This window comes from Thunnus albacares, chromosome 22 (assembly GCF_914725855.1).
Source record: "Thunnus albacares chromosome 22, fThuAlb1.1, whole genome shotgun sequence".
In the NCBI taxonomy this organism is placed as follows: Eukaryota; Metazoa; Chordata; class Actinopteri; order Scombriformes; family Scombridae; genus Thunnus; species Thunnus albacares.
The window spans coordinates 4,586,748-4,612,205 of NC_058127.1; the positions used below are offsets into that span (position 1 = coordinate 4,586,748).

Here is a 25,458-nt window from a genome sequence, read left to right on the forward strand (position 1 = left end):
GAGGAGAAAGAAAAGAGGTAGGAATTAGTACCAGACGTAAAGAAAAGAAAAGAGGAATGGAGAAAGTGTTGCAACAGAAAGGAACGACGACGAAGAGAAGAAGAAGAAGAAGAAGAAGAAGAAGAAGAAGAAGAAGAAGAGAATCAGAAACAGAAAAAGGGGAGATGGAAGCGAAGTCTGAGGCATTATGGGATTGATCAGTGATAGAAACTGACACACGGAGAGAAATTTTCAGATTAACAGGCTTAAAGGTTAAAGGTCATCTGGGCCCTGATTGGACGGGGTGGGGATGGAAAAAGCCAGGGGGCGGGGTCAAAGCAGGTCAGGTGAATGACAGCTGGTGAAGCTGACGAAAGGTGTGTTTGTGGGATAAATATGTACACAATGTAAAACATTAATACTCTTTTCATTATGGATTTTATTTCTTATTTGATATTTTATGAATCTTAGTTTTCAGCAGTTTAATGTTGCTTTCACACTGGCAGTTTACTTCTAATCTGGGAGAAATTCAGCCTAAATTAAATTTAATTGAACTGTATCCAAGTCAACCTGAACATAAGTCTGGTGATTTTCTATATTGTTCTTGTTCTTCTTCTTATTACTTGTAGATACAGACTTTGTTCATCACATGAGCTCTTCTGGTAATTTTCCTCTAGTGTGAGTCCAGCTTACATCTTTGGATCGGAATGCATTATTTATACTGAAAGGTGTTTCCAATATGCAGTTTTTTCATACGTTGAGGTACAAAATATTAGAAACACCTGTCAAAATGATACAATCCAGTGCAACCACCGTCACAAACACCTCTCCGACTCTGTGTCAACAGAAACTGAACGTTTGACGCTTCACGCAGAGACGGTTTTGATGGCTGCGGGGCTGTTGCGTCGGATTACATTATCTCCACAGGTGTTTGTGTTTTTCTGGACGCTAAGTTTATATCGCAGCTTCTCTCTCACGCGCTCGTCTGAACATGTGAAGGAAAATCTGCTCGAGGTTTCTGTTTGATGTGTTGGATCCTGATTTCTCATTGAAACGACTTGAGCAGAATGTGCGTCGGTGGGTTTTCTGTCGTCGCTGTGTTGACAACTTGAGGCCTGCGGGGTAAAGACAGAAAAAGGGAAAACAGGTAGAGGCAGGAGAGAAACAAACAAGAGGGAGGGGGTTGAACAGGTGAGAGAGGTGGGGGTGTTGTATGTTTTGTCTCTCCAGGCTCTTGGGTGAAGGTTTGACCTCCCAAATTATCCCCCGCCACCTCCCAACACCACCTAATGTACAGAGAGCCTGTGGGAGTTTCAGTGTGACGACCTCAAAGGTCAATCAGCTGTGAGAAAGCGGTGACCTCTAACAACCCCCCTACTGGGCGTCTGTGTGAGTGTGTTTGTGTGTGAGACTATGTGTGTGTGTGTGTACATGCAAGCACTGTATGGGCACATGTTGTATTTATTTTTTGTTGTGACAATTTTAAATTAGACCCTTTTACTCGTCTGTCTTAATTAGGGCGACATTAGCTTATCACATATATATATATATATATATATCAGTAGCCAAGTTTCCAATTAAATGTAACACTAATTTTAAAATTAGCAAAATGCTAATTAATGCTTGTTTCTATCCACTACTGTTGAATGTGAATATCAGGACATAAACAGTTGGTGGCATTAATTCTCCCGTCGGTGTCATTAATTTCTCAATACACCAACTTTTCTACCTCAGCTACAATTACAAAATGTTCTTTAAAGAAATCACAAAGTGAAATACCACAAATATCTCAATATATATATTTTTTGATTTTCAGCGTTTGCACTTGCGTCGTTTTTTATGCTCAAAATGAAAATACGAATAAAAACCGGTGGATGGAAACACTTCATATTGACGTATGTGTCTGCAGATAAGTAACAAGGAGTTGCAACACAGAAATACCAAAGATATGTTTGGTAATTTATAAACGGTGTCACTGTTGCATAGTTTCCCACCAAGGAGTACTGACAGGTTTATTTTTTTTTTTAAAGATGTGTTTTTTGGGTATTTTTTCCCTTTAATGCAGAGCTGATAGTGGAGATGCAGACAGGAAACAAGGATTTGAACCAGGGGTGTTGTGGTCAATTCTTTGATAACCAAATTTAAAGGATTCTTATTCAGTTCAATTCAGTTCAGTTTAGTTCAATACTTTATCACCATCGCAACAAATTGATTGGAATTTGGTGCAGCACAGTCCATACACATATAATTCCTTTGAAACTCAATAATGATAAAAAAAAAGTACACAAGTAAAAGTTAAAAACACTGCATTAAAATGTTTTTATGTGTTTTTGTAAAAGAAAATAAGAAGAAGAAGAATTGATGTCAGATTTTTAAAACTCCAAACACTGAATACTGAAATTGGTATCAGCCTCTAAAGATCTGTATTGATCGGACTACCTTCTTGTTAAGGCTCTGATCCCCCGGGGTTGCAGTCTTGTTAACAGCTGCTGTTTGAGTTGCTCAATTAGCTATTGATTGGAGCTCACTGATCAGTGCTGATAGTGGAGATTTCTGACTGTCTGGCTGCTGTGTTCGAGGTTTCTCATCAGACTTGAGGCAGCTCTGACGGTGATAATGATCCTGCTGTTCAGGTTCAACGATACGTAAGAAAAATCAACCTAATACACCAGAATATTTATGTTGACATCACATCCAGATGTTTCCAGCTGTGTAAATCTGTGCTACAGTTTTCTATAACAATCACCAACATATACACCAATATCAATATACCAGGATATTGTTGTTGTAAACATGTTAAACCACAAACATTTGTTAATTAACTGATTTATTTAACCGCTTTGGGGCTCTGGCAAACGTGTAGCAAACTGTTTTTATTTACACATCCACCAACATCATTTAAACCAGTGTTCATGTAAAAATATTGATCAGTACAGCTTTAAATATAAGCCAAACTTCTCAAATGTGTCAGTGTTTTAATGTATTTACAGTAAAAACAAGCCAAAATAGAAATATCAGAATCAGAAACAGGTTTATTGCAAGGTAGGCTTACATTTGCCTTTGGGTTGTGGTGCATAACACTCAAAAAACAGAAGGTAACCATTGAGACCCAACCGGGATTTCAATGTTGATTTCTAGTTGAAATCTGGGTGATGTTTGTTTTAATGTCTAAGACCTCTTTTTGCCCTCTGCTAAAATGCCGTTACAACATCATTGTATCACAAAACACAAATTTGTTTAATCATTTTGATAATTTGTTTAGTTGTAGCTGGAAAGGGAGATGATATTGATTAATGTGAAGGTATTTCTTCATATTGCACTGGTTAAATGTGGTCTACACAAAGATGTAATTTCAACGCATTTAATGTTTCATATAAAATGTCATAAATACGGAACTATATAGCAGGGGTGGGACCGAATCCGAATACAGTATTCGGAAAAGCACAAATAGTGGGTTTTTATGAATATTTATCTCGTACAAATATTTCAAAAAATATTTGTTTTCGGGAAGTAGTCAGCGCAGTCGTCTGTGGTCTAAGAGACCGGGGTTCGAGACCTGGTGTGGGAACCCTCCTTCGCTAGACCATATTTCATTGGGATTTGCAATAGTGAAAACTTTCATCCTCTACAATGTGCAAATGATAGCCTGTCGTCATTGTGGAGCTTAACTACGAACCGCATCCAAATTTCTCAGTTGAAAGCCAGTATTGCAAATCCTGGTGTAAAATACAGTGTAAATGTGAACGTTTGATCAGCGTCTTAAAATAGTCGGTGAAAAAAACTTTCAGCCGTTTTTTTAAACGTCTTTTCAACAGGAAAATGCTCACTGGGTAAGAGAAAACAAAAGTACCTGTACAAAGTAAGAGAAAAATACCACTACATGAACGATAGGTGATATAACTACGAATAAAAAATTACAATTAGAATGTAAAAAATATCGTAAATATAGTGAAAATAAATTGGAAGTGAAAAGAGCTATGTATATATACTCAGTTGTACTTCCAACCAATTAAGTGACTTTTGACACCTTTGTGCTTCCATATAAACTCCAACGTTTAATTGGATACGTTTTCCACATAACTGTGAACTTTAATCAGAATCTGCTGCTTCCTGTTCGCGCCGCGCTCACGCCCCTCTCCACCCGGCTCCACCCCTCTCTCTCTGTCCGCATTCCTCCCTCTCTCCCCCGGCAGAGAGAGTGAGGCATGTCCCTGCGTGTTCCTGCTGGAGGTCGAGTCACACCGAGGCAGAGAGAGAGAGAGAGAGAGGAGAGAGAGTGTCAGTCTCCTCCTGAAGCACGGATCGATTTATGCTCCTCATCGATTCACTGATTGACTGGATGGACCATCGACGTCACGCTCACTATTAGTGATATCCCTCTTCTGGAGTTGTTGACATTCCCGTCATAAATTTTGCTTTTAGTTGTAATATCTTCACGTTTCTCGGACTACCGGGAGGGTTTCTACCTACCGGGGTGCAGCCATGGGTTTCTACGGCACCTTGAAGCTCATCTTCTACAAAGTGAGTATTGATTATAGGAGTGTTGATCGATAGGCTGACGTCAACAGCTGCGGTTTGAAATCCGTTTTGAGTTTTTGTTGAATGCTGTCGTGCAGGAATTGAAGGTTGTCAGGCTCGTACACCGGGATGACAAGGCGTTTCTCTCTCTTACATGCCTCGGTAGTGTGTGTGTATATATATATGTGTGTGTGTGTGTGTGTGTGTGTGTGCGCGCGTGCGTGTGTGTGTGGACCACTGCGGAACCGGGAGACTCATTTCATGTCCATCCTCTGTCTTCCTCTCCTTCCTGTATCTTCCTCTCTCTCTCTGATATGATTATTGATTATAGATCAGCCTCAGTAGTGTGTAGTGTTGTGTAGGCAGGCAGGGCTAGTAAAGGTTTGAATCCCTGCTCAACTGCTGTAAACTGCATAATTTTGGGTCAGATGTGCTTTGTACATGTGAATAAAACAGCAGAAATTAATTAAAATCTCACAAAACATTAGTATCTAATGCTTGATCATCTTCATAGCTTCAGGGAAATTACATTATTGTGTCCCTACAGTGTAAAAACACAAATAAATGAGGGATAATATACAGCCAAGCTGCTGTAAACTGCATTTTTGGGAACATATATGGTGAATTAAGTAGCAACCATCAATGGCAGGTAATAATATTGTGGAAGAAGCCCTGCTATCCACTGCTTGATAATCCTAATAGTTTCAAGAAATTGACATTTTTGCTTCTCTACACTGTGGAAATGCTGTAAACTGCATTACTGGAGTCAAATATGGTGTATAAAACTGCAAAAATCAATATATATTAATTAAAACCAGACAAAACTTTAGTATCCAGTGCTTGTTCATCTGTGTTTGCCTCCCTACACTGTGAAAACACAAAAGAAGGGATACTACAAAGGAACAGCTGCTGTCTTTGGGGTCAAACATGGTGTATAAAACTGCAAAAATCCTTGAAAATTAATTGACATCAAGCAAAACTTCGGTATCTAACACTTGTTCATCTTTACAGCTGCAAACCTCAAGATCAAAGAAATTGTCATTTCTGCTTTCTTACACAGGAAAATACAGATTATGGATTACAGATTATTACACAAAGGTCACTGTAAAGTCACAGTATATTCACTACAGATTATAAGATAAGTATCCATAAGTCATTATAGCATTATTACTTAGATGCTACGGCTCCAAAATGTAAAAAGATACAGTGAGATCACTGTATATCATTCTGTTTATACTTACTGGCAGTTTAAGGGTTTGAATCTGTGTTGAACCTGCTGTAAACTGCATGTTTTTGGTCAAATATGGTTTATTACAGGCAAATAAAGCAGCAAAAATCTATAAAAATGATTTAGAAATGTACATTTTCTGCTTCCCTGCACTATTAAAAACAGATTAAAGTGGGACATTATTGCCTGCGAGTCACCATAAGGTCACCATATGTCCACTCCAGATTATCATAGACACACCATGAGTCACTTAAGTCATATTTTAGAGATGTTACAGCTACAAAATGTTAAAAAAAAGGTACAATGAGGTCACTGTAAATGACCTATTACATATCATAGACTCACTGTAAGTCATTAAAGTAGAAATCAATCAAAAAGTATCATTATAAACTTATTTTACAGATCAAACATTCATATACAGATGTGTTTTTTCCTGTGAGATGTCTTGTGTTGTGAAAAATTCTGGTTTAAACCAGTAAACACGGCTTTTTTTTTTTTTTTTTTGGTTGCTCTTCACCCCCGAGTGAAGTTTTTCTTTTTAAGGTTTTAATGAGTTCCACACAGACGCGACATCTGTTATTAAAAGCCAGTGACATTAAAAAAAAAAAAAAAAAAGTCAGAAAATGAAAAGCAGATTATGAGTTTAGGCTAAAGCTCAGAGCTGAAAATCACAGCCGTATGTTGTGATTTTTTTTTTTTTTTTCTGTGAGTAGAAAGATTGCGGGCTTGTGGGTTAAATTCCGTCTTTACTGACGATCTTCTGGCGTTTTTTTTTTTTTTTTTTATTATTATCCTGTATAGTGACACAGATTTGTAACACTGCAGCCAGATAAAGCTGTGATTCATAGAAAGATGCCAAGAGGAGGAAGGACACACACACACACACACACACACACACACACACACACATGCTGTCCAGTACATCTCCAGCCTCCAGTGTGTGTGTGTGTGTGTGTGTGTGTGTGTGTGTGTGTGCAGCAGCCTGTTAGCGCGTGCTGCTCTATTTTAGACCAGTGCTGCACCGGCGACATTCCTCCGATTTTCTGCATTCCTGCGTTCATTCACTGAGAGACACAGAGAGAGGAAAGAGATAGAAGGCTGATTCAGACCTCTGAGTTGTTGCGTTCGTGTTACTTCACAGCGTAGGTGTTTTCAGTGTCGCTGTAGTTTAGATAAAAGGCCGCAGCTTATCTGTATATCTATATAAATGTTATCAATTACACATGGGGTTTTTTTGTTTTTTTGTTTGTGACCACAGTTCATGTGCCTCATATCAACATAAAATCCAGCTGTAAAACACATTCACGTTGGCTATTTTCTCTTTTGTTAGTCGACACAATAGCTATAAGTAGTTAAACCCGCAATGACTGATTTTTTTTTTTTTTCGGCCGCTAGTTTTCAGCACAAACAAGTAGTGAACACAACACTGACACATCATCGGCTTTTAAGCTGATATGTTGAACTTGTTAGCAAACAAGTTGCTTATTTTCCACATCAAGCAACATTATCATTCACGTGGAGTCGTGTTTCTGTCCACCGGGTGAATGTAAGTCCAGTATTCACTCTCTTTTAGCTCTGTTTTTGCTCTCTACCAACTCCTGAGGGAAATATCTGGCTCTTTAGCTGCTAAATGCTCCACTATGTTCACCAGCTAGTCTACGTTTGGTGCTGAGCAGGTAGAGTACAGTGGCTTTTTTAGACCTTTTTGTCTGAAAACAGCTGCCTGCTGCGGCCAACAACAAGGCTATAAGAGCTTTGTGAGTGAACCAGAACAGTAAAGTTGCAGCCGGACAGATAAATAACGAGCTGAAACTCGCTATAAAGCTCCGTAAAGCCGAGAGGAGCTGCAGAGTCGCTGATAATTCTCTGTAGGCTCATCACTACGAGCCACAACCAACACATTACACACTGACAGATCAGACGTTATTATTATGAAAAGAATCAGTTACAGCCTCTTAAACATTTGTCATTTTGATAGACGCTGATGTGTAAGTCTGCTTCCAACGACCTGTACACATGTGTCGATCAACATCCACATGTTGCCATTTTTCCATCACAACATATCTGAGTCTAAACAGATTCTGTTATTAATCCCGCCAACAAAACTCCCAACTGGTTCGGTTGTTTGTACAACTGGGAAACAGCCGTCAACGAGCACGACAACAGACCTGAATCTCTGACAAACGAGACTGTGGTGGTAATGCACATAAAGTTAGCAAAAACGTAACAGGAAGTTAAATCAAAACACAATGAAGCTACTCGACTGAATGTTATAAATTCGTTATAGAAGTAGCAGTCTGACACGTTATCGTCTCTCACTGTGTCTGTTTTTTCTCTCTGTGTCTCTTGTCAACGTCTCTCGAACACCAGATGAAGAGGAAGTTGGATCACGGTCCAGACGGCCGGCCGTTCCCTTCGGGGAAGAAACACTGCAAAGGCAACGGATACCTCAGGTCAGTCACGCGTTTCAACACGAGTCTCAGAAACATGATTGTCACTCTGAGTTGACAGAAAAAAAATGTAAGTTACAAGTTAACAGTTGTAGAAATTTGAGTAAATAATTGAAATAGTTCAATGTTTCTTTCAGCTGAACTTAATCTGAATGTTTACGTTTTAGCAAGTTAGCATGTAGTTAAAATCCCACCGGAGAGAGTTAATAACAGAAGTCTGTGTTATTCACCTAAACTACATTTAGTTTAATGAAATAAACTACATTAACTAACATTATCCTCTTTAATATTCATTTTTGGATATTAGTCGTTAGCCAACAGCTAACTAGAACAACTTAACTTCTAAACAGCGAAGGAACATAACTACATTTTAAACTAATGCTGTGAAAAACGCTTTTCAATGTTCAACACAGTCAAGAGGAGACGTGAAAGAAGTCACGTATCACCACGACTGTAGTCTGTCCCCTGATAATTAGCATTCTGTTCACAAAATCTGATAGAAAAACTAAAACAAAAGTTTAAATGTGGTAAAACTGATTCTTCTGGATGTATTTTAGCTGCCAGAACAATTTCTTTCTGATATATAATATATATTTTTTATTAGTTATTTTGGACTACAGAAGAAGTTTTCTGATGATGCTAACTATGCTTTCTTTCTCTCTTCAGTCCTTCCAGTCTGGTTCAGGCCACGCCCACCACGTTCGGCGACCTGCGGCTGGCCAATGGGCATTCGTCTCAGCGGCGGCGCGTCACCTCCGGCCCGCCTCCTTCTGGTCTGCAGGACTGGCTTCACGTCTTCCAGGTCAGCACACGATAACACAAGTTTCTTCCTTATACTAGAAGACTAAAGCTAACGAACTCCACGCTGAAACACCAACGATGCTGCTTCTTTATTTAAATGTCATCTACATGATACGTTAGCTTCAGTTTTTTAGCAGGATATGTATGTAGCCATCATGTGGATATTTAAAACGTCTTTTATAGGGTTCCTGTTTTGAAACAAGTAAGCTGGAAACTAGAACTGCAAAGATCAACAGAAAATTAAGCGCCAACTATTATGATAATCCAAAAAAAATTCTAAAAAATGTTAAAATTCTCTGGTTCCAGCATCTTAATTATGAATATTTTCTGGTTCCTTTAGTCTTTAATGACAATAAACTGAATATCTTTGGGTTTTGGACTGTTAGTCGGGAAAAAATAAGATATTTTAGGTTGCATCTTCGCTATAATCATGAAAATAATCATTAGTTGCAGCCCCAGTTAGCTAGCTACAGCTGAAAAAATTGACAGTTGCTGCATCTTTTTACTTCTGTGTGAAATCGAATTGTTTAAAAAAAAATCCTCAAAAATTTCAAGTTGTAAATCTGCAACAGTCATCATAAACTGCATATCTGTACAGGAACAGAGAGTTTGACAGGCATAGCAACAGTAACTAAGGAGGGTTACACTGTATTTTCTGTTAATTAACTGCTAATTATCCCACATTATATAACATGTGTCATAGCAGATATTTGTAGTGGTTAGTGAGTCCAAACTACAACCAGTTAAGATTTCTTACCAAGACAACAATAATACACACACACACACACATACTACTGTCCTGCAGCGTGGTAAAATGCAGCCGTGTTGCATTTTGGGTAATCTGTGTGTGTTTGTGTGTGTGTGTGTTTTCCGCTTGCTGCACGTAAACACAGAGCTGGTAGAGGAGCGCTGCCTCCGAGCTGTTCTTATGTAACTAATAAAAAACATACAAGTACAAGTAAACACACACACACACACACACACACACACAGATTCAGATGAAAAACACGGACGTCTCTTGTTGCCTGAGGAGGAAGTTAAAACTATTTCAGAAATACCTTGAAACACCCAAATGGAAAAACACACAAACACACAACTACAAAGTCAGACACAAACAGGAAAACACACTCAAACAGAGATGTTAAGTTTCTCTCTTCCTCTTCTTCTTCCTCCCTTTCCCTCCTCTGCAGACGTGGAGCGGTCCCGAGAGGCTATTGGCTCTGGACGAGTTGATTGACAGGTGTGAAACCAGTCAGGTGAAGCACATGATGCAGGTCATCGAGCCCCAGTTCCAGAGAGACTTCATATCCCTGCTGCCCAAAGAGGTACAAAAAAAACAACACACACATAAAACAAACATTTTCATGCTTAAAACTCTTTCAAGTCCAAAATCTGCCCTGAAATGTTGACAGAACAGATAAATATATTGAACATGTGTGTGTTTGCAGCTGGCTCTGTACGTGTTGACCTTCCTGGCTCCCGGCGACCTGCTTCAGGCCGCTCAGACCTGCAGGTACTGGAGGATCCTGGCTGAGGACAACCTGCTGTGGAGGGAGAAGTGCCGCGAGGAAGGTAAAGAAACGTACAAATACGCTAAATACACAGTCTACAAGGTACTGGTTTTACTGGTGTCTTATCTGGTTTTTTGTCTCCTTTTTTAATTTCTCTTCTTTTTGGGCTTCTTTTATCTGTCTCTGTTTAATTAATATAGTAATTGAATATAGTGAGATAAGTCTGGTGTTCAACAAATCCCATAAAAAGACAAAATCCAACAATGTGTTTATTCCGTCTCTCAGTACTTTGGTTCTAACTGACGCAGATCTTTCTGGGTCACAAACAGGTCTGTAGTTACAACCGAGGTCAAGTCTTCAGTAATGTGTCTGTGAATTGAACGATTAAACACACAACATACTGTATGTTGATTCTGATATTTTTAAGACTAAATATCTTAAAATGTGACTGTTATTACACAAAAACAAACAACTCAAAAGAAATTTAGTTTTCTTCATCGCCGTGAGTCACTTGACAGCGTAGAGAAGGATGTGAAAGAACATTTGATTTAGGGAGATACAATTGAAATGGTAAGTTAAGTAACTAAGTAAGTAAAGTAAGTAAGTTGAGTAAGGTAAGTAAGTAAAGTAAGTAAGGTAAGTAAAGTAAGTTAAGTAAGTAAGTTGAGTAAGGTAAGTAAAGTAAGTTAAGTAAGTAAGTTGAGTAATGTAAGTAAGTAAAGTAAGTAAGGTAAGTAAAGTAAGTTAAGTAAAGTAAGTAAGTTGAGTAAGTAAGGTAAGTAAAGTAAGTTAAGTAAGTAAGTTGAGTAAGGTAAGTAAGTAAAGTAAGTAAGGTAAGTAAGTAAGTTGAGTAAGGTAAGTAAAGTAAGTTAAGTAAAGTAAGTAAGTTGAGTAAGGTAAGTAAGTAAGTTAAGTAAGTAAAGTAAGTAAGTTGAGTAAGGTAAGTAAGTAAGTAAGTAAGTAAAATAAGTTAAGTAAGTAAAATAAGTTAAGTAAGTAAAGCAAGTAAGTAAGTAAAACTTTATTTATATAGCACCTTTTTTAACACAGGTTACAAAGTGCTTTACAGTGACATTGGGACACAAAGAAAATAGGACACAAAAACCATGAAAGACACATTCAAGAACACATACAGTCATCACCAGAGCACACACTTGAATTAATGAAACGTTATGAGAAAGCTGTTCTAAAAAAAGTAGGTTTTTTAGGTGTTTAGGTGAAACAGTCAACAGATTCAGCTGATCTGATGAAAGTCTGGTTGTCAGGGCAGCAAAAACACCTTTGGTTTTTAGTTTGGCACGTGGTACGGCCAACAGGTTTTGGTTGGAAGACCTAAGTGAGTAGATAAGATTTATTAATAAAAAGGTACGATTCTGTGTTTGTTTTCTAAATTAGCAAAAGGAAAAATTGCAGAATTTGGTTAGTTTCAAGTCAAAAATGTCTTGGGTGAAAATGTGTTGGAGGTTTGAACTCATGATGTCAGTATTTGAGACATCATGAGTCTCAAGAAACAGAAAAAAAGAGGCTTTTTTTGCATTTTGATGATTTGAATTGCAAATAGTAAGTAAATAATTTCCATCTGGTCACTTTAGTTTTTACAAACGTTACTAAAACAGCAGTAAATAGTGCATTTGTTGCCAGCTGTGTTTTGGGTATTTTCATTGGGTTTATTTAATATTATATATTTGTTATACATCACCAGATTTATCCTTTAATAGTAGAAGCCAGAATTATAATAATGTATCATTAACTGTGCAGATCTGCCTCCTTCCTTTTCCTCCTCTTCATTCTCTTTTGGGTCTCTCTTTTGGTCTCTCTTTTGTTTTTTGGCAAATGGTGATGAATCCTCTCCTTAATCCTTCAAAACGAGGAAAAGCTGTTGTATCCTCTGTTCTGACTGAGAGAGTTCATCATGTGGTGCCTGAGCAGAGACTCTCTGTAGGTGTGGTTTCCAGTGTTTTCACAGGGGGAAATATGAAAAACAGGATACAAATAGAGACAGGAGCTTACTGGATGTATAGTGCTTTCTAAACCGAGTGTAACATGCAAATACAGCTACACAGTCAGTCACTCCTCCTTCATTCAGCGCAATGCAGTGGCTGTGTGTGTGTGTGTGTGTGTGTGTGTGTGTGTGTGTGTGTGTGTTTCTCTCTGGGCTTTCTGCCAGTCAGCCGAGAATCACTGCCAGCACTCGGCAGCCATACCAATGAGACTACCTAGCGTTAGCGCCACACCACAGCCATACTAATGAAGCCAGCGTTAACTGCAGCTCACCGGCTTCACAAATGAGGCTAATTTGTATTTGTGCTACACTTCTGTCATACCAATGGGAACAGTGTTGACATTAGCCAGAACTCAGTGAGAATATGAATGCAGTTAGCCTGCATTAGCCGCACGCCAGCTCCATATTAATGAAAGGAGCGATGATGTCAGTAACAGTGAGGTCATACCAGTAAAACCACAGTAGATGCGATTCAACTACACCACAGTCACACCAGTAACAGTGACAGTAGCCATGGTGGGCTTGTTATATGATGGTAAAAAACTTATGTTAGCTAGTTACCAGTGAAACTAAAGCAGCTAATGTTAGCATTTATACCTCATACTATTAGTTGTCAACTAATAAATTAATCACCAACCATTTGATGATTGATTAGTCGTCATTCTTTAAGAAAAAATGTCCAAACAGACTGAAATAGTTCAATATTTCTTTCAGCTGAACTCTTTAGCAAGTTAGCATGTAGCTCAAAGCCCACTGGAGAGAGTTAATAGGAGTTTTTAACATAAGTCAAAAGTCAAAAACGTCCAAATTCTCTGATTCCAACTTCTTAAATGTGAATATTTTCTGGTTTCTTTAGTCTTTTTATGACAGTAAACTGAATATCTTTGTGTTGTCGACTGTTGGTCGGGACAAAAAATACATTTTAGGTTGCATCTTGGACATGATTCACCATTTTCTGACAGTTTATGGACCAAACAACTAATAGATTGGACTTAGTAACTAATGTTATTGATTAACTAATGATTGATTTAACAGCTGTTGTGATTATAAGAATATCTGACGGTGATTTCTATGAAGCTACACCAGCTGATGTTAGCTTAAACCACGTTAATTAAACTGTTAAATGACAACAAATGTACTAAGAATGAAATTACTGTGATTGATATTGATATCTATGTTATCTTTGTTCCTGCAAGTCAAAAGTCAGGCCTTCAATCTGCTCTGGATGCTTTGTGTGCGACGGGTTTTCCTACCAATGAGCTGATATCAGGAGCTAAAACTGCCTGTTTCAGACGGAGGCTGAACCGAGCGGCTGCATGAGGAGCCAGTAGAAGATAAATAAGGAGTTTTTAACTATAAATCATGCAAATATATTCCAGTAGAGCCCCAGAATATAAATATAAAGCTGGAAATATGCAGAATATGTGTCCTCTCTAATTGGGGTCTTGAGAAGCTCTTTGATTAGATTTCTCTCTCTCTCATCTTCTCTTCAGGTATATCAGAGTGTTCGTCATCTCGTCGCAGCAAGTGTGTGCGGCCAGGCGTGGCGGTCAGCCCGTGGAAGTCGGCCTACATTAGACAACACCGCATAGAAAACAACTGGAGGAAGGGGGACACCCGGGAGCCCATGGTACATTTACACACACACACACACACACACACACACACACACCGACTCAGCTGACCGGCGTGTGTTTGATATGACTGAGTGACGTTAAATCGCCGTTAAAATCTGTTTCCGTCTCCGTAGGTGTTGAAAGGTCACGACGATCATGTGATCACGTGTCTCCAGTTCAGCGGCGACCTGATCGTCAGCGGCTCCGACGACAACACGCTCAAAGTCTGGTCAGCCATCACCGGCAAGGTGGGACGCTGTGTGTGTGTGTGTGTGTGTGTGTGTGTGTGTGTGTGTGTGTGTCTGTAGACAGATGTATTGATTATGTAGATGAATGTTTTCTGCTGCTTCAGCTGTAAACACACGTTTGTGTAAATTAGAGGGACAGACGGGGGATTATGTCTACGTGTTTGATCAAATACTGATCATATTTTATTTCTACAAGCAGTTATTTTATTTATAGCAGCCGTGATGTCAAATATTGATCCTGTGTTTCTACTTTTTTTGGCTCTGAAATGAGTTAAAGCCAAAAACTATCAAGTATTGAAAGTTAACGTTAAATGTTTGTCAGATTTTTATTTGTTTTAATCCTAATTTTGTGTTTAAACAACGTTAAACATTTGGCTTCTTTGTTTAAGTAATTAAATTCTACTTAAGTACCAACATTCAGGTGTCACACCAGACTTAGTGTGGACACAACTAGAGCTGCAACGATTAATGAATGCATCACCAACTATTATGATAATCGATTTTTATGACGTTTTTGAGTCATTTTTTATGGAAAAATTCTAAACTTCTCTTCTTAAAGCTTCTTAAATGTGAATATTTTCTGGTTTCTTCAGTTTTCTGTGACAGTAAACTAAATATTTTTGGGTTGTCGACTGTTGGTCGGCACAAAAAAAGACAACTAATTGACTAATCATGAAATTAATCATTAGTTGCAGCCATGGAAACGTGGATTTTTCCTTCTTTATTTATATAATTTAAAAGACTTTAAGAGGTTAGAAGAGAAGACAGGATCCTGTATTTCACAATAAAAAATAACAAGCAAACATTTGAGAAAAGTAATAATTTCATGCAGCAGGAACCACTTTAATATTTATATTAGTTATATTCCTGATTATACAAACAATGTTTTTGTCCTTTATTATGTCATAAAACAGCGACACACGTCCGTTAAAGCCTCCCAGAGCCCGACGTGACGTCTTCAGACGTCTTATTTCATCTGATCAACAGTAAAAAAAAAAACAAAAGCTGTTCAGTTCACGATAATCTAAAACAGAGAAAAGCTGGAACCGACTACTTCCTCTAGAAGGAGGATTGAAATTATTAACTGATTTACTGAATCTCCTCTCAGCCTCTTTTTATTGGTGCTTTCTGTCGAGGCCCACGTGTCCTTCGTAAGATCAACTATGAAGCTCATATGGACCAGAACAATAGAATATAATATAATACAATAGGGTATAATAGAATACAATAGAATACAATAGAGTAGAAGCAGGCAGACCGGTTGTGTTAGTCGGGGTGTGTTGTTGTTTAAACACACATTCACTAAAACACACATTGACGCAGCCTGAGGCAACCACATCCACAACCTGTGTGTGTGTTTCTCATAAGACTCTTTGTTTACAGCAGGGTCCTAAAGTCCGAGACCACTAGGGAACGTGGTCTCGGACTTTAGGACTCTGCTGTGCGTGTATTTCAGAGGTCACACACACACACTTCCTGTCTTTACTCTCATCTTGTATCGAACATCATCAGGCTGTTAAAGAAAACACCCACACACACACACCGCCGAGCGTGTCTGTCGGGTTTCGGTTGAAACATTCTTCCAGTAGACACACCTGCTCTCTCCTCCGCCTGGACCTGCCCAGTAATGTGTGTGTGTGTGTGTGTGTGTGTGTGTGTGTGTATGTGTGTGCGTGTGTGTGTGTGTGTGTGTGTGTGTGTGTGTGTGTGTGCTGCCTGCAGAAAGAAAAACACACACATCTTGTTGCCTGAAGGGATGACTGACTGTAAAATTCAACACAATTTAATTTAGTTTATCTTTATTGGCGGTAAGTGATGACAGGTTCACTACACACACACACACACACACACACACACACACACACACACACACATACACACACACACACACACACACACACATACACACACACACACACACACATACACAAAGAGAGAGAGAGACACACACACATACAGAGACACACACACACAGAGACACACACACAGAGACACACACACACACACACAGACACACACACACACACACACACACACACACACAGACACACAGTTTGTATGCTGCTGCTGATAATCGTGCAGTAACTGTCTGATAGCTGCAGTATCTCCTCTGTTGTCTCTGCAACAGTTGCCAAGGCAAAGTTTCCCTCTGTTGCCACGGCAACCACCACTACAACACCTTCAAGGTGAAACTGCTCTCTCTCTCTCTCTCCGTGTGTGTGTGTGTGTGTGTGTCCTTCAAGGTTCAGCTGTGAAAGTGGAACAAATATTGACACACACACACTTTTAAACACACACTCTGACAAAAGAGAGAGAGAAAGATGGAAAACAGTGTTTTTCCCAGAAGACTCTCGAGTTTGATGTGCGTGAATAAAACAGACTTTGACGATGCTCCGGCTCGTATTTCCTGTTCGCTGTGTTTCTAACATTAAAGTCGGGTGTAGTTAGCGGCTCGAGGCTACATGAATTTACAAAATGTGAAGGTGTGTGCGCAGACTGTAACACACACTGAGCTGCTTCTGTTTCAACTGGTTCTGATGTTATTTCTTATTAAAAAGTCCAACAAAACTGCAACATACAGACGACTGTTCAATGAATAAAACCCAAAATAAAACTATATTTTGACACTAATAGCAGGATGATTATCATGACAATGTGATATTTTTACCTTTGATAGTCGTAGTGAGTGATGTAGGTGCCAGATTAAAAAATATTTGTTTTCACATATACAAAAATAAACTCACAGGTCTTTAAATGCTTCACTCGTTGAGGACAATCTGCCTGCTTTCATTGTTAAAACTGAGTGGAAACAATAAGAGTTTTAATAAAACCTGCATTGCAGATCATGCAATCTAAAGTCTTTACGGCGGCCCTTCATATTGTAGCAGTGACACTATGTTCACTATGGAGGAGACGGAGCATCATTTCTACTGACGTCTGTCCTTGACAAAGTTTAAGAGACGTAGGTTTGTTAGCGGCCGTTCATTTATAAATCCTCAGACTTCAGTAGGCAGAACTCACTCAGTTAGAAAAGGAGAAAAACTATTAAAAGGAAAGAGAGAAAAACTAAAATATGAGATTACACACAATAGCAGATGACCATATACACAAAGTAATTAAAATAAAATTAAAATGACTAGTTACTGGTGGCCAGTTTATAAAGATAATCTATAATGAGATTCAGAGAGAGAAACAGTTTGTTCAACTGAAACTCTGTAAATTAAATTAAACTAAAAACTTCAGTTTATAATTATTATCAGTAAAATAATTGTGTTTTTTTTAAACTGTCCGTTGTTGGTTCAACAATGTTTTTAGGATGTTAAATCACAATTAATGTATTACTGATAATAAAACAGTTATATAATATCTAATCAATAATAATTAATACAGTTTACTTGATACTACTTACTACAGTATACTTGTTTTCCTGCAGTAATACTTTGAATACATGATTTATACTCTTAACGAGGTGTTTTTACAGTGTTGTCACTTCTTCTACTGCTGGTTTTAACAATAAACGCCATCCTGTGGTTGTCAGTTGTGGCGACGGTGACCTCTGACCTGTAAACGAGTCTTTAGATCATTTAATTAAACGAGTGATTGTTCATTAACGTTTGTCTTTTCTGTCTCTCAGTGTCTGCGGACGTTGACGGGTCACACCGGCGGGGTGTGGTGCAGTCAGATGGCGGTTGCCACGGTGATCAGCGGCTCCACCGACCGGACGCTTCGGGTGTGGGACGCCGAGAGCGGAGAGTGTGTCCACACGCTGTACGGACACACGTCCACCGTGCGCTGCATGCATCTCCACGGCAACCGGTAAAACTCTCCCTCTCTCTCTCTCACTTTAGGAACACCTAACATTTTGCTGCATTGATTTCCATGACGACCAGGACACACACACACACACACACACACACACACACACACACACACACACACACACAAAGATTCATATACTTTAATGGCACACACACTGCTTACTGCTCATCTCCACGGTAACAAGCATAACATTAATGTAGTGCATTAATTATATATGAACATCCATGAATACACACACACACACACACACACACACATAAACACACCTGTAGCACAAACACATAAAAATACACACACACACTAATTACACACGCATACATTAATAAATATACATAAATTAACACTAACACAATAAATACAGACAACACATAAACACAAATACACAATAATAAATACACACTTATCTGCACAGTACACAAACACCAACACACACACATTTACATTGCAAATAGACATTAATGCAAATATACACTAAAAATACACACATGAAGTACAGAAATGATGAAACTGGGTCACCACAGCAACACACACACACACACACACACACACACACACACACACACACACACACACACACACACACACAACCTTGTATTCAACTTTCATGCTAATGAAACACAGAATCGAACTGATTTGATTGGATGATGCTGCAGTGATGTAACACCCCTCCTCTTCTTCTCCTTCGTCTTCGTCTTCTTCAGGGTGGTGTCGGGCTCCCGGGACACCACGCTGCGTGTGTGGGACGTGTCGACGGGCCGCTGCGAGCACGTGCTGACGGGCCACGTGGCGGCGGTGCGCTGCGTTCAGTACGACGGCCGGCGCGTGGTGTCGGGCGGCTACGACTACATGGTGAAGGTGTGGGACCCCGAGACGGAGGCGTGTCTGCACACGCTGCAGGGACACACCAACCGAGTGTACTCACTGCAGGTACACACACACACACATCAAACACACTAACCGACTGTCACACAGCTGCGTGTCGTTGATATTTCAGTAAATTAAACGACTTCTTCTTCTTCTTCTTCTGCAGTTTGATGGCGTGTTTGTGGTGAGCGGCTCGCTGGACACTTCAATCAGAGTCTGGGACGCAGAAACAGGTACTGATCTCTCTCTGTTCAGCCCAGACATGAGTAGAATAAATACCGTATTGGCCAGAATATAAGCCCCCCTCTTTTTGAAGATACAACACACTTCAAACTGGTATTTCTGGGAAACTTTCCCTGAGATACAATTAATCCCAGGAGAAGAAGAGTTCTCATGCCTGAAGCCTTTTCTCTCATAAAAAAGAAATAAAACCATTAAAGGACGGGTTTATAATTTCATAGGTGTGTCTTAAATCATCAGTCAGGAAACCAAATGAACATCGAAACAGGTTTTTCTCGCTGTAATGGTTCCTCATGTTCATACTGGTTCATTGGCTAAATCCTTAATTACAAACCAGTTTGTCGTCTCTTTTCTGTGGAACTGAAACGCTGCATCTCTGTTCTCCAAACGCCTGCTCACTAAAACCTCTTTAGAGGAGTTAACGTTACGAATATGATTGAATTGTGATGTTAAAGATAAAATAAGCAGTAATGCTTTCATAAAACCATATTAAAGGTTAGATTATTGTCTAATTTACAGTCTTTTTAGCATCAGTGTTTCCCTGTTGAGCTGCAGGTGGAAGTATAGTAACAAAAAGAGGAACTTTGGCACTAAAAAGACTGTAACGTTGAAAGATATCTACTTGATTTGACTCATTTGGACGCTGAAGCTTCATATTAGCTTGTAAGGTCATTATGAAGGGATCCTCTAACGGTCAGTATGAACAGGAGGAATGATTAAATCCAACATTTGTGTAGCTTGTTGAAATGGAAACTTTATGTTATTCTGCCTTTTAATACCCAAAAGCACATCATAAGACTTTCTGCTTCTCGTGTGAAAACGTTCCCACCAGGTGTGATCAAAGGTGAGCTGCGGGACTCGGTCGCCGTAACTGTAACTTCTCATTAGACGGAGGCAGAGAGAGGAAAGCTTTCAGGGAGGAAACGCAGATAAGAATTCAGCTCTCAGCTCTTTAATTCCCAGAAGACTGAAAAAAAAAAACTCCCCAGAGATAAATATGACAAAAATGTTAAATTAATCAGAAGAAACCTATTAGACTGACGCACGCGGCAACACTGAACTTTACACAGATCCACATATGCAAATGTGAACTCTGTTTATTGTAATAAAACTCAGAAAGACAAATTGTTCTCTGTGAATTCATCTTTAAACTTGACATTCGTCCATCAATCACAGTCTCTCCCGTCAGCCTGTTTAGAAGCACCGGGGTGATTTTCTCTGACAGTTAGCATTTCTCAGACTGAACGTGTGCGTCAGTTCGAGCTCCTCATCGTCTCTGACGGCGGTAATTATTGGCTGTTTGACAGACGATTCATTTTCACTCGTCATTTATTCATTTTCTTCAGTCTTCAGAAACTCCTGGAGCTTAAACTGAACTATGAAAACACTTTGAAAGCTGACTAACTGCTATAAACAGTCAAAAACAACATCTGATCTCCTGATTGTCTCGTCCTCTGAGATCAGACGACTCCTTCTTTTCATAACATCAACATCTTTTTATCAAGATTTTCCTTTTTTTTTTCTAACAAAGAATCACAACATCACATCATAGTACGTGTGTGTGTGTGTGTGTGTCGTCTCCAGGTGGGTGTGTCCACACGCTGACCGGCCACCAGTCGCTGACCAGCGGCATGGAGCTGCGCGACAACGTCCTGGTGTCCGGGAACGCCGACTCCACGGTCCGAGTGTGGGACGTGAGGACGGGACAGTGTCTGCACACGCTGCAAGGTGAGACGGAGAAACAATAACATTCCTCCGAGGTTACGTGTCAAGAGAAAACAATGAGAGCAGCTTGAGGGTTGAGAGTTACTGTGTGTGTGTGTGTGTTGGTGTGTGTGTGTGATCCATCTCGTCGCTGACTCAGCACTAAAACACACCGACACCAAAAGTCTGCAGTCCGCCAGGAGAAAGACAGGAAGCAGAGGGATGAGGGGAAAACAAGAGAAGAGAAACAAGTGTGTTGTTCTCTATAAAATGTCAGAAATTAGTGAAGAATATCTGTTAAAAAGTGACATCCTGAAGTGTTTCAAACCCAAAGACCATCAGTTTACTGTCATAAATGACAAACAGATGAAATCATCTAACGTGTTTTTTAGCAGATTGTTTTTGCAGTTAGTATATAAGAAATTAACATATTTAAAAGCATTTTATACTAACAGGAAGTGACACAATGTGTTTACTGTTGGACATCAGTCAAAACTGCGGCTTTTAAATTATTAAATTAATCTTCACAAAGAGAAAACCAGTTTGACTCCAGAGGGTTGATAACTCTACTGGATGCTTACTGGTGCATAATAACTTGATAAGCACAATAATATCTCAGGTTTTGTTTCTGAGAGAACGTTTTGTTGTCTTTCTGCCCTCTAGTGGTCGTCATGCACCACCAGCACAAACCTTGAAATTAAAACTTAATTGACAATTATATTGATAAACAATTAATTATTAAAGCAGTTTTTATGGCAAAAATGCCAAATATTCTCTGGTTAGAGCGTCTCAAGTGTGAGAATTTTCTGCTTTTTTGTTTTAAATCATTGCAGATTGAATATATTTTGGGTTTTTGACTGGACAAAACAACCAGTTTACAGAACATTATCGTCACGTCATGAGTCGACTTATTAGCAGAAACTCGATGGTCACAAAATCGTCAATAACTGGCGACACGGTGGCGCTGTTGGTGCCATTTTATAACGACCATGTTTACCAAATTTAATGTTTTTAGCATTTATAGTTGAGATATTTGGTGAGAAAGATTAGAATAAATCATGAAAAATAAAATAAACACAGAGTTGAACGTTGCTGCTGTAGAAGAAGCTGCTCCAGTGGTGATGAGTGTGTGAGACCAGTGGTTGCCGTGGTGAGGAGATCAGAGGTCGGAGGTCACAGTGTGATGATGTGTCTCCTTCAGGTCCCAACAAGCACCAGTCGGCGGTGACGTGTCTGCAGTTCTGCAGAGGTCTGGTTCTGTCCAGCTCTGACGACGGGACGGTCAAACTGTGGGACCTGCGGACCGGAGCCTGGCTGCGGGACGTGGTGGCGCTGCAGAGCCGAGGATCAGGTAACGACATTATTTGACAGCTTTAGTTACTTTTCAGATGAAGATTTGACACAATGGATAATATAACAAGCTTTTAAAATACAACACATTGTTAAAGATGAAACCAGTGGTTTCCAACCTTTTTGGCTTTTGACGTCTTACAAAAAGCAGTGTGTAGTCGGGGTCACATTTCACATGTCTATGAGTTGTTAACAGCTCCACCAAATAGTGATTTTTCCCTCTAAACTTCTCACATGCTTTCATTTCAATAAATGTTCAAATGATCCAATATTTCAGCAAAAATCAAAGATTAGAGAAAAAGTCCAAAAACTGAAAACAGATTTGTGTATCAGAACTTTGTTTTTTCTTCTTTCCTCTCCCATTAATCATCTCACCACCCCTCAGATTTATCTGCTGACCCTTTGGAGGGGCCCGACCCCTAGGTTGGGAACCACTGGACTAAACTAGCTAACTGTATATAAAGTAGTTGAAACTAGCTCCACCTCCAGCAGCTACAACAGTAACATGCTGCTCTAACACTGATGCTTCACTATTAATAATCTAATGATGTCATATATAATAATATATCAGTCAGAGGGACCAAACCACTACTTTTACTGCAATACTTTAACTACATCAAGCTCATAATACTTATGTACTTTTACTTGTAATGTAGTATTTTTACATTGCTGTGTTGGTACTTTTACTTCAATCACGTGTCATCTTTTCTCGACAGGCGGTGTGGTTTGGCGGATCAGGGCGTCAGACACTCGGCTTGTGTGCGCCGCCGGCAGCAGGAACGGCACTGAGGAAACCAAACTGCTGGTGCTGGACTTCGACCTGGACGACAGGAAGAAAGAGACGGACTGAGGAGGAGGGAGTGATGTCATCGAACAGAGCTAAAGGAACAGCGATGACGACGAAAAAGGATTTTATTTTCTAAAAAAAAGGAAACAAACACTGACTTCTTTGACCAAAGTCACGACTGGATTCAGTTTGTCCAACAACAGTCAAGACAGGTATGAATGTTACGTCCTGATTGGCTGTTTTAATTCAACAAAAAGCCTCCAAAAAACCCTGGAAACACAATTTATGAAGAAATGATTCACAAAAAACAGCCAAAATGATGGAAGATAAACGTGCAACGAAACACGGCTGCACTGATTCTGCCAAAATTTAAAAAAAAAACTGTTTGCCGCAGTCGGGACGGACTAAAACGACCATCAGCCCGGAGCTGTGGCGCCAAACGACAGACTGAAACATGGATGTAAATGGTTTCTATGACAACAAGTGAATGTTTAACAGACATGGATGGATATACAGAACGGCTCGAAGAAGAAGAAGACGGATTTTTTTATAGAAAACGACGGATTTATAAACAGTGAAGATGATGGTTGAATGTAACCAATGGGAGACGAGGAGGGCATTGACTTTTATTGCTGCTAACCAATGAGGAAGGTCAACAACGCTGTTTTAAACCAACCAATCCAAATGTACCAAATCGTGAAGGCCACCAGAGACACTTTTAGAGGCAACAGAGATGAACAACGTCGCTAAAAGAACCTCATATTCAGTCAGTGTTGTTTTCATACCAGCAGCCGTTTTATCAGAGTGGATGTTTGTTGGGTTTTTTCCCGCCATAATCGTCTCCGTTGCCTTTAAATGTATGTTTTTGTGTTTCGGCCCTGCAGTACTGTAACATATGTCGGTTTTTTTTTTTTTGGGAAACTTGAACAAACTGCTGGACGCCATTTCAGCCGGTGAAACTCTGAACGTCACCGGTGGATTCTGGGAATTAAAAGTAGTTTCCCCTCAACTTGTATAAAAATCAGCCACAACCAGAGCCTTACATCTGCACGATCCAAAACATTTAAAACCCTCACTAGTGTTCCAGCTTTACAGTCGTCTTTTTAAACGTTATTTTGGTTTTTTTTAAAGGCAGGAGGAGGATTAATGTAATTACTCCAAGCTGCTTGTCACCTCTATAAACCTTAACAGGTTTACTGCACATTAAAATCACTCGTGTGTTTCAGTGATTTATGGCGCAATTTTAACGTAATGTAGGTCCTCGTGCTACTTATTATCCCGCCAGAAGTGAAATTAAATGTAGAAAACGGTGCTGAGTGCTCAGTTGGCCGCCGTTTTCTTCGCTGTAGGTCAAATTTTAGGTCACTCCCTCTTTCTTGGACTCATACAAAACTCACAAGGACACTACTAAGAGTCACGTTTAACCTTAAATGGATCAAACAATCAATAATAATTAGATTATCAGTCAGCAGAGGATTGATCAGCTGTTCTCAACCTGGAACATGAAAAAAAACACATTTAATTACACAAAGTTGTTTCTCTTGTGATCGATTTAACCTCTTCAGACCCAATTAATAACTTTTTGGCCATTTACCATAGATATATTACTTCTTTTTAAGAGTTAGGAAAAATGCCGAAACAGTCGAATTCATTCAATTTATTGCACAGAAAATTAACTGACATTTATTAAAATAAATAAATCAAATATTTTCTGTTTCCAGATTCTCAGATGTTGAGATTTGCAGTTTTCTCTTTTTTTATATTGTTAGAAATTCAATATCTTTGGATTTTGGACAAAACAAACTACTTTAAAATGTCGCTTTGAGGCATTTTATAGACGATATGTTAAACTGACTGATTGATAAAGTAACTTGATAATGAAAATCATCCCAGTTGGGAACCACTGGTTTAAACGATGTTTGCTTGTTAGCAGCTCCTGATAGTTTAGTCTTGTGTCAGAATTCACTATTTAAAAAGAAAGAAACTGAGAAAAGCAGCTGTGACTTTTTAAAATAACTAATTTACACTTTATACACGAGAAAAACTAAACGGAGCGACCTGAAACACAGCGCTCAGCTCCGCCACGGACAGGAAAACAATCACCAAACCTGTTTACTGAACACTAAATCACTTGTTGTGATGTTTTTTATGTTTGTTTGTTTGTTGTTTGTTTTCCGCTGTATCGTCCAAAAACCAAAGAGATTCAGTTTTAAATGATATAAAAAGGGAGAAAAGCAGCAAATCCTCACAGTGGAGACGTTGCAACCATCAGTTTATAGTAATTAACAGATTAATTGTTGCAGCTTCAGTTTTGTCTTTTCTTTGCTTCCATATAACAACA

The 25,458-nt window shown here is 39.2% G+C and overlaps 1 protein-coding gene across 3 annotated transcripts in view; it reads left to right on the top strand.

Annotated features, from left to right (window-relative positions):
• Positions 1-25,125, top strand: part of LOC122974095 (F-box/WD repeat-containing protein 7-like) — a 39,584-nt gene extending 14,459 nt beyond the window's left edge. For 2 of the 3 annotated variants that reach the window (XM_044341975.1, XM_044341977.1), the window contains 12 exons: positions 8,096-8,178; positions 8,842-8,977; positions 10,167-10,301; positions 10,425-10,548; positions 13,983-14,119; positions 14,240-14,353; positions 17,988-18,169; positions 18,874-19,099; positions 19,203-19,269; positions 20,861-21,004; positions 22,182-22,331; positions 23,047-25,125. In XM_044341975.1, the coding sequence (XP_044197910.1) occupies positions 8,096-8,178; positions 8,842-8,977; positions 10,167-10,301; positions 10,425-10,548; positions 13,983-14,119; positions 14,240-14,353; positions 17,988-18,169; positions 18,874-19,099; positions 19,203-19,269; positions 20,861-21,004; positions 22,182-22,331; positions 23,047-23,180 (1,632 nt within the window). In that variant the 3' untranslated portion in view covers positions 23,181-25,125. Of the gene's footprint in view, positions 1-4,126; positions 4,501-8,095; positions 8,179-8,841; positions 8,978-10,166; positions 10,302-10,424; positions 10,549-13,982; positions 14,120-14,239; positions 14,354-17,987; positions 18,170-18,873; positions 19,100-19,202; positions 19,270-20,860; positions 21,005-22,181; positions 22,332-23,046 lie in introns of those variants that run through there. The other variant, XM_044341976.1, reaches the window with a different exon arrangement.
• The last annotated feature ends 333 nt before the right edge of the window (positions 25,126-25,458 follow it).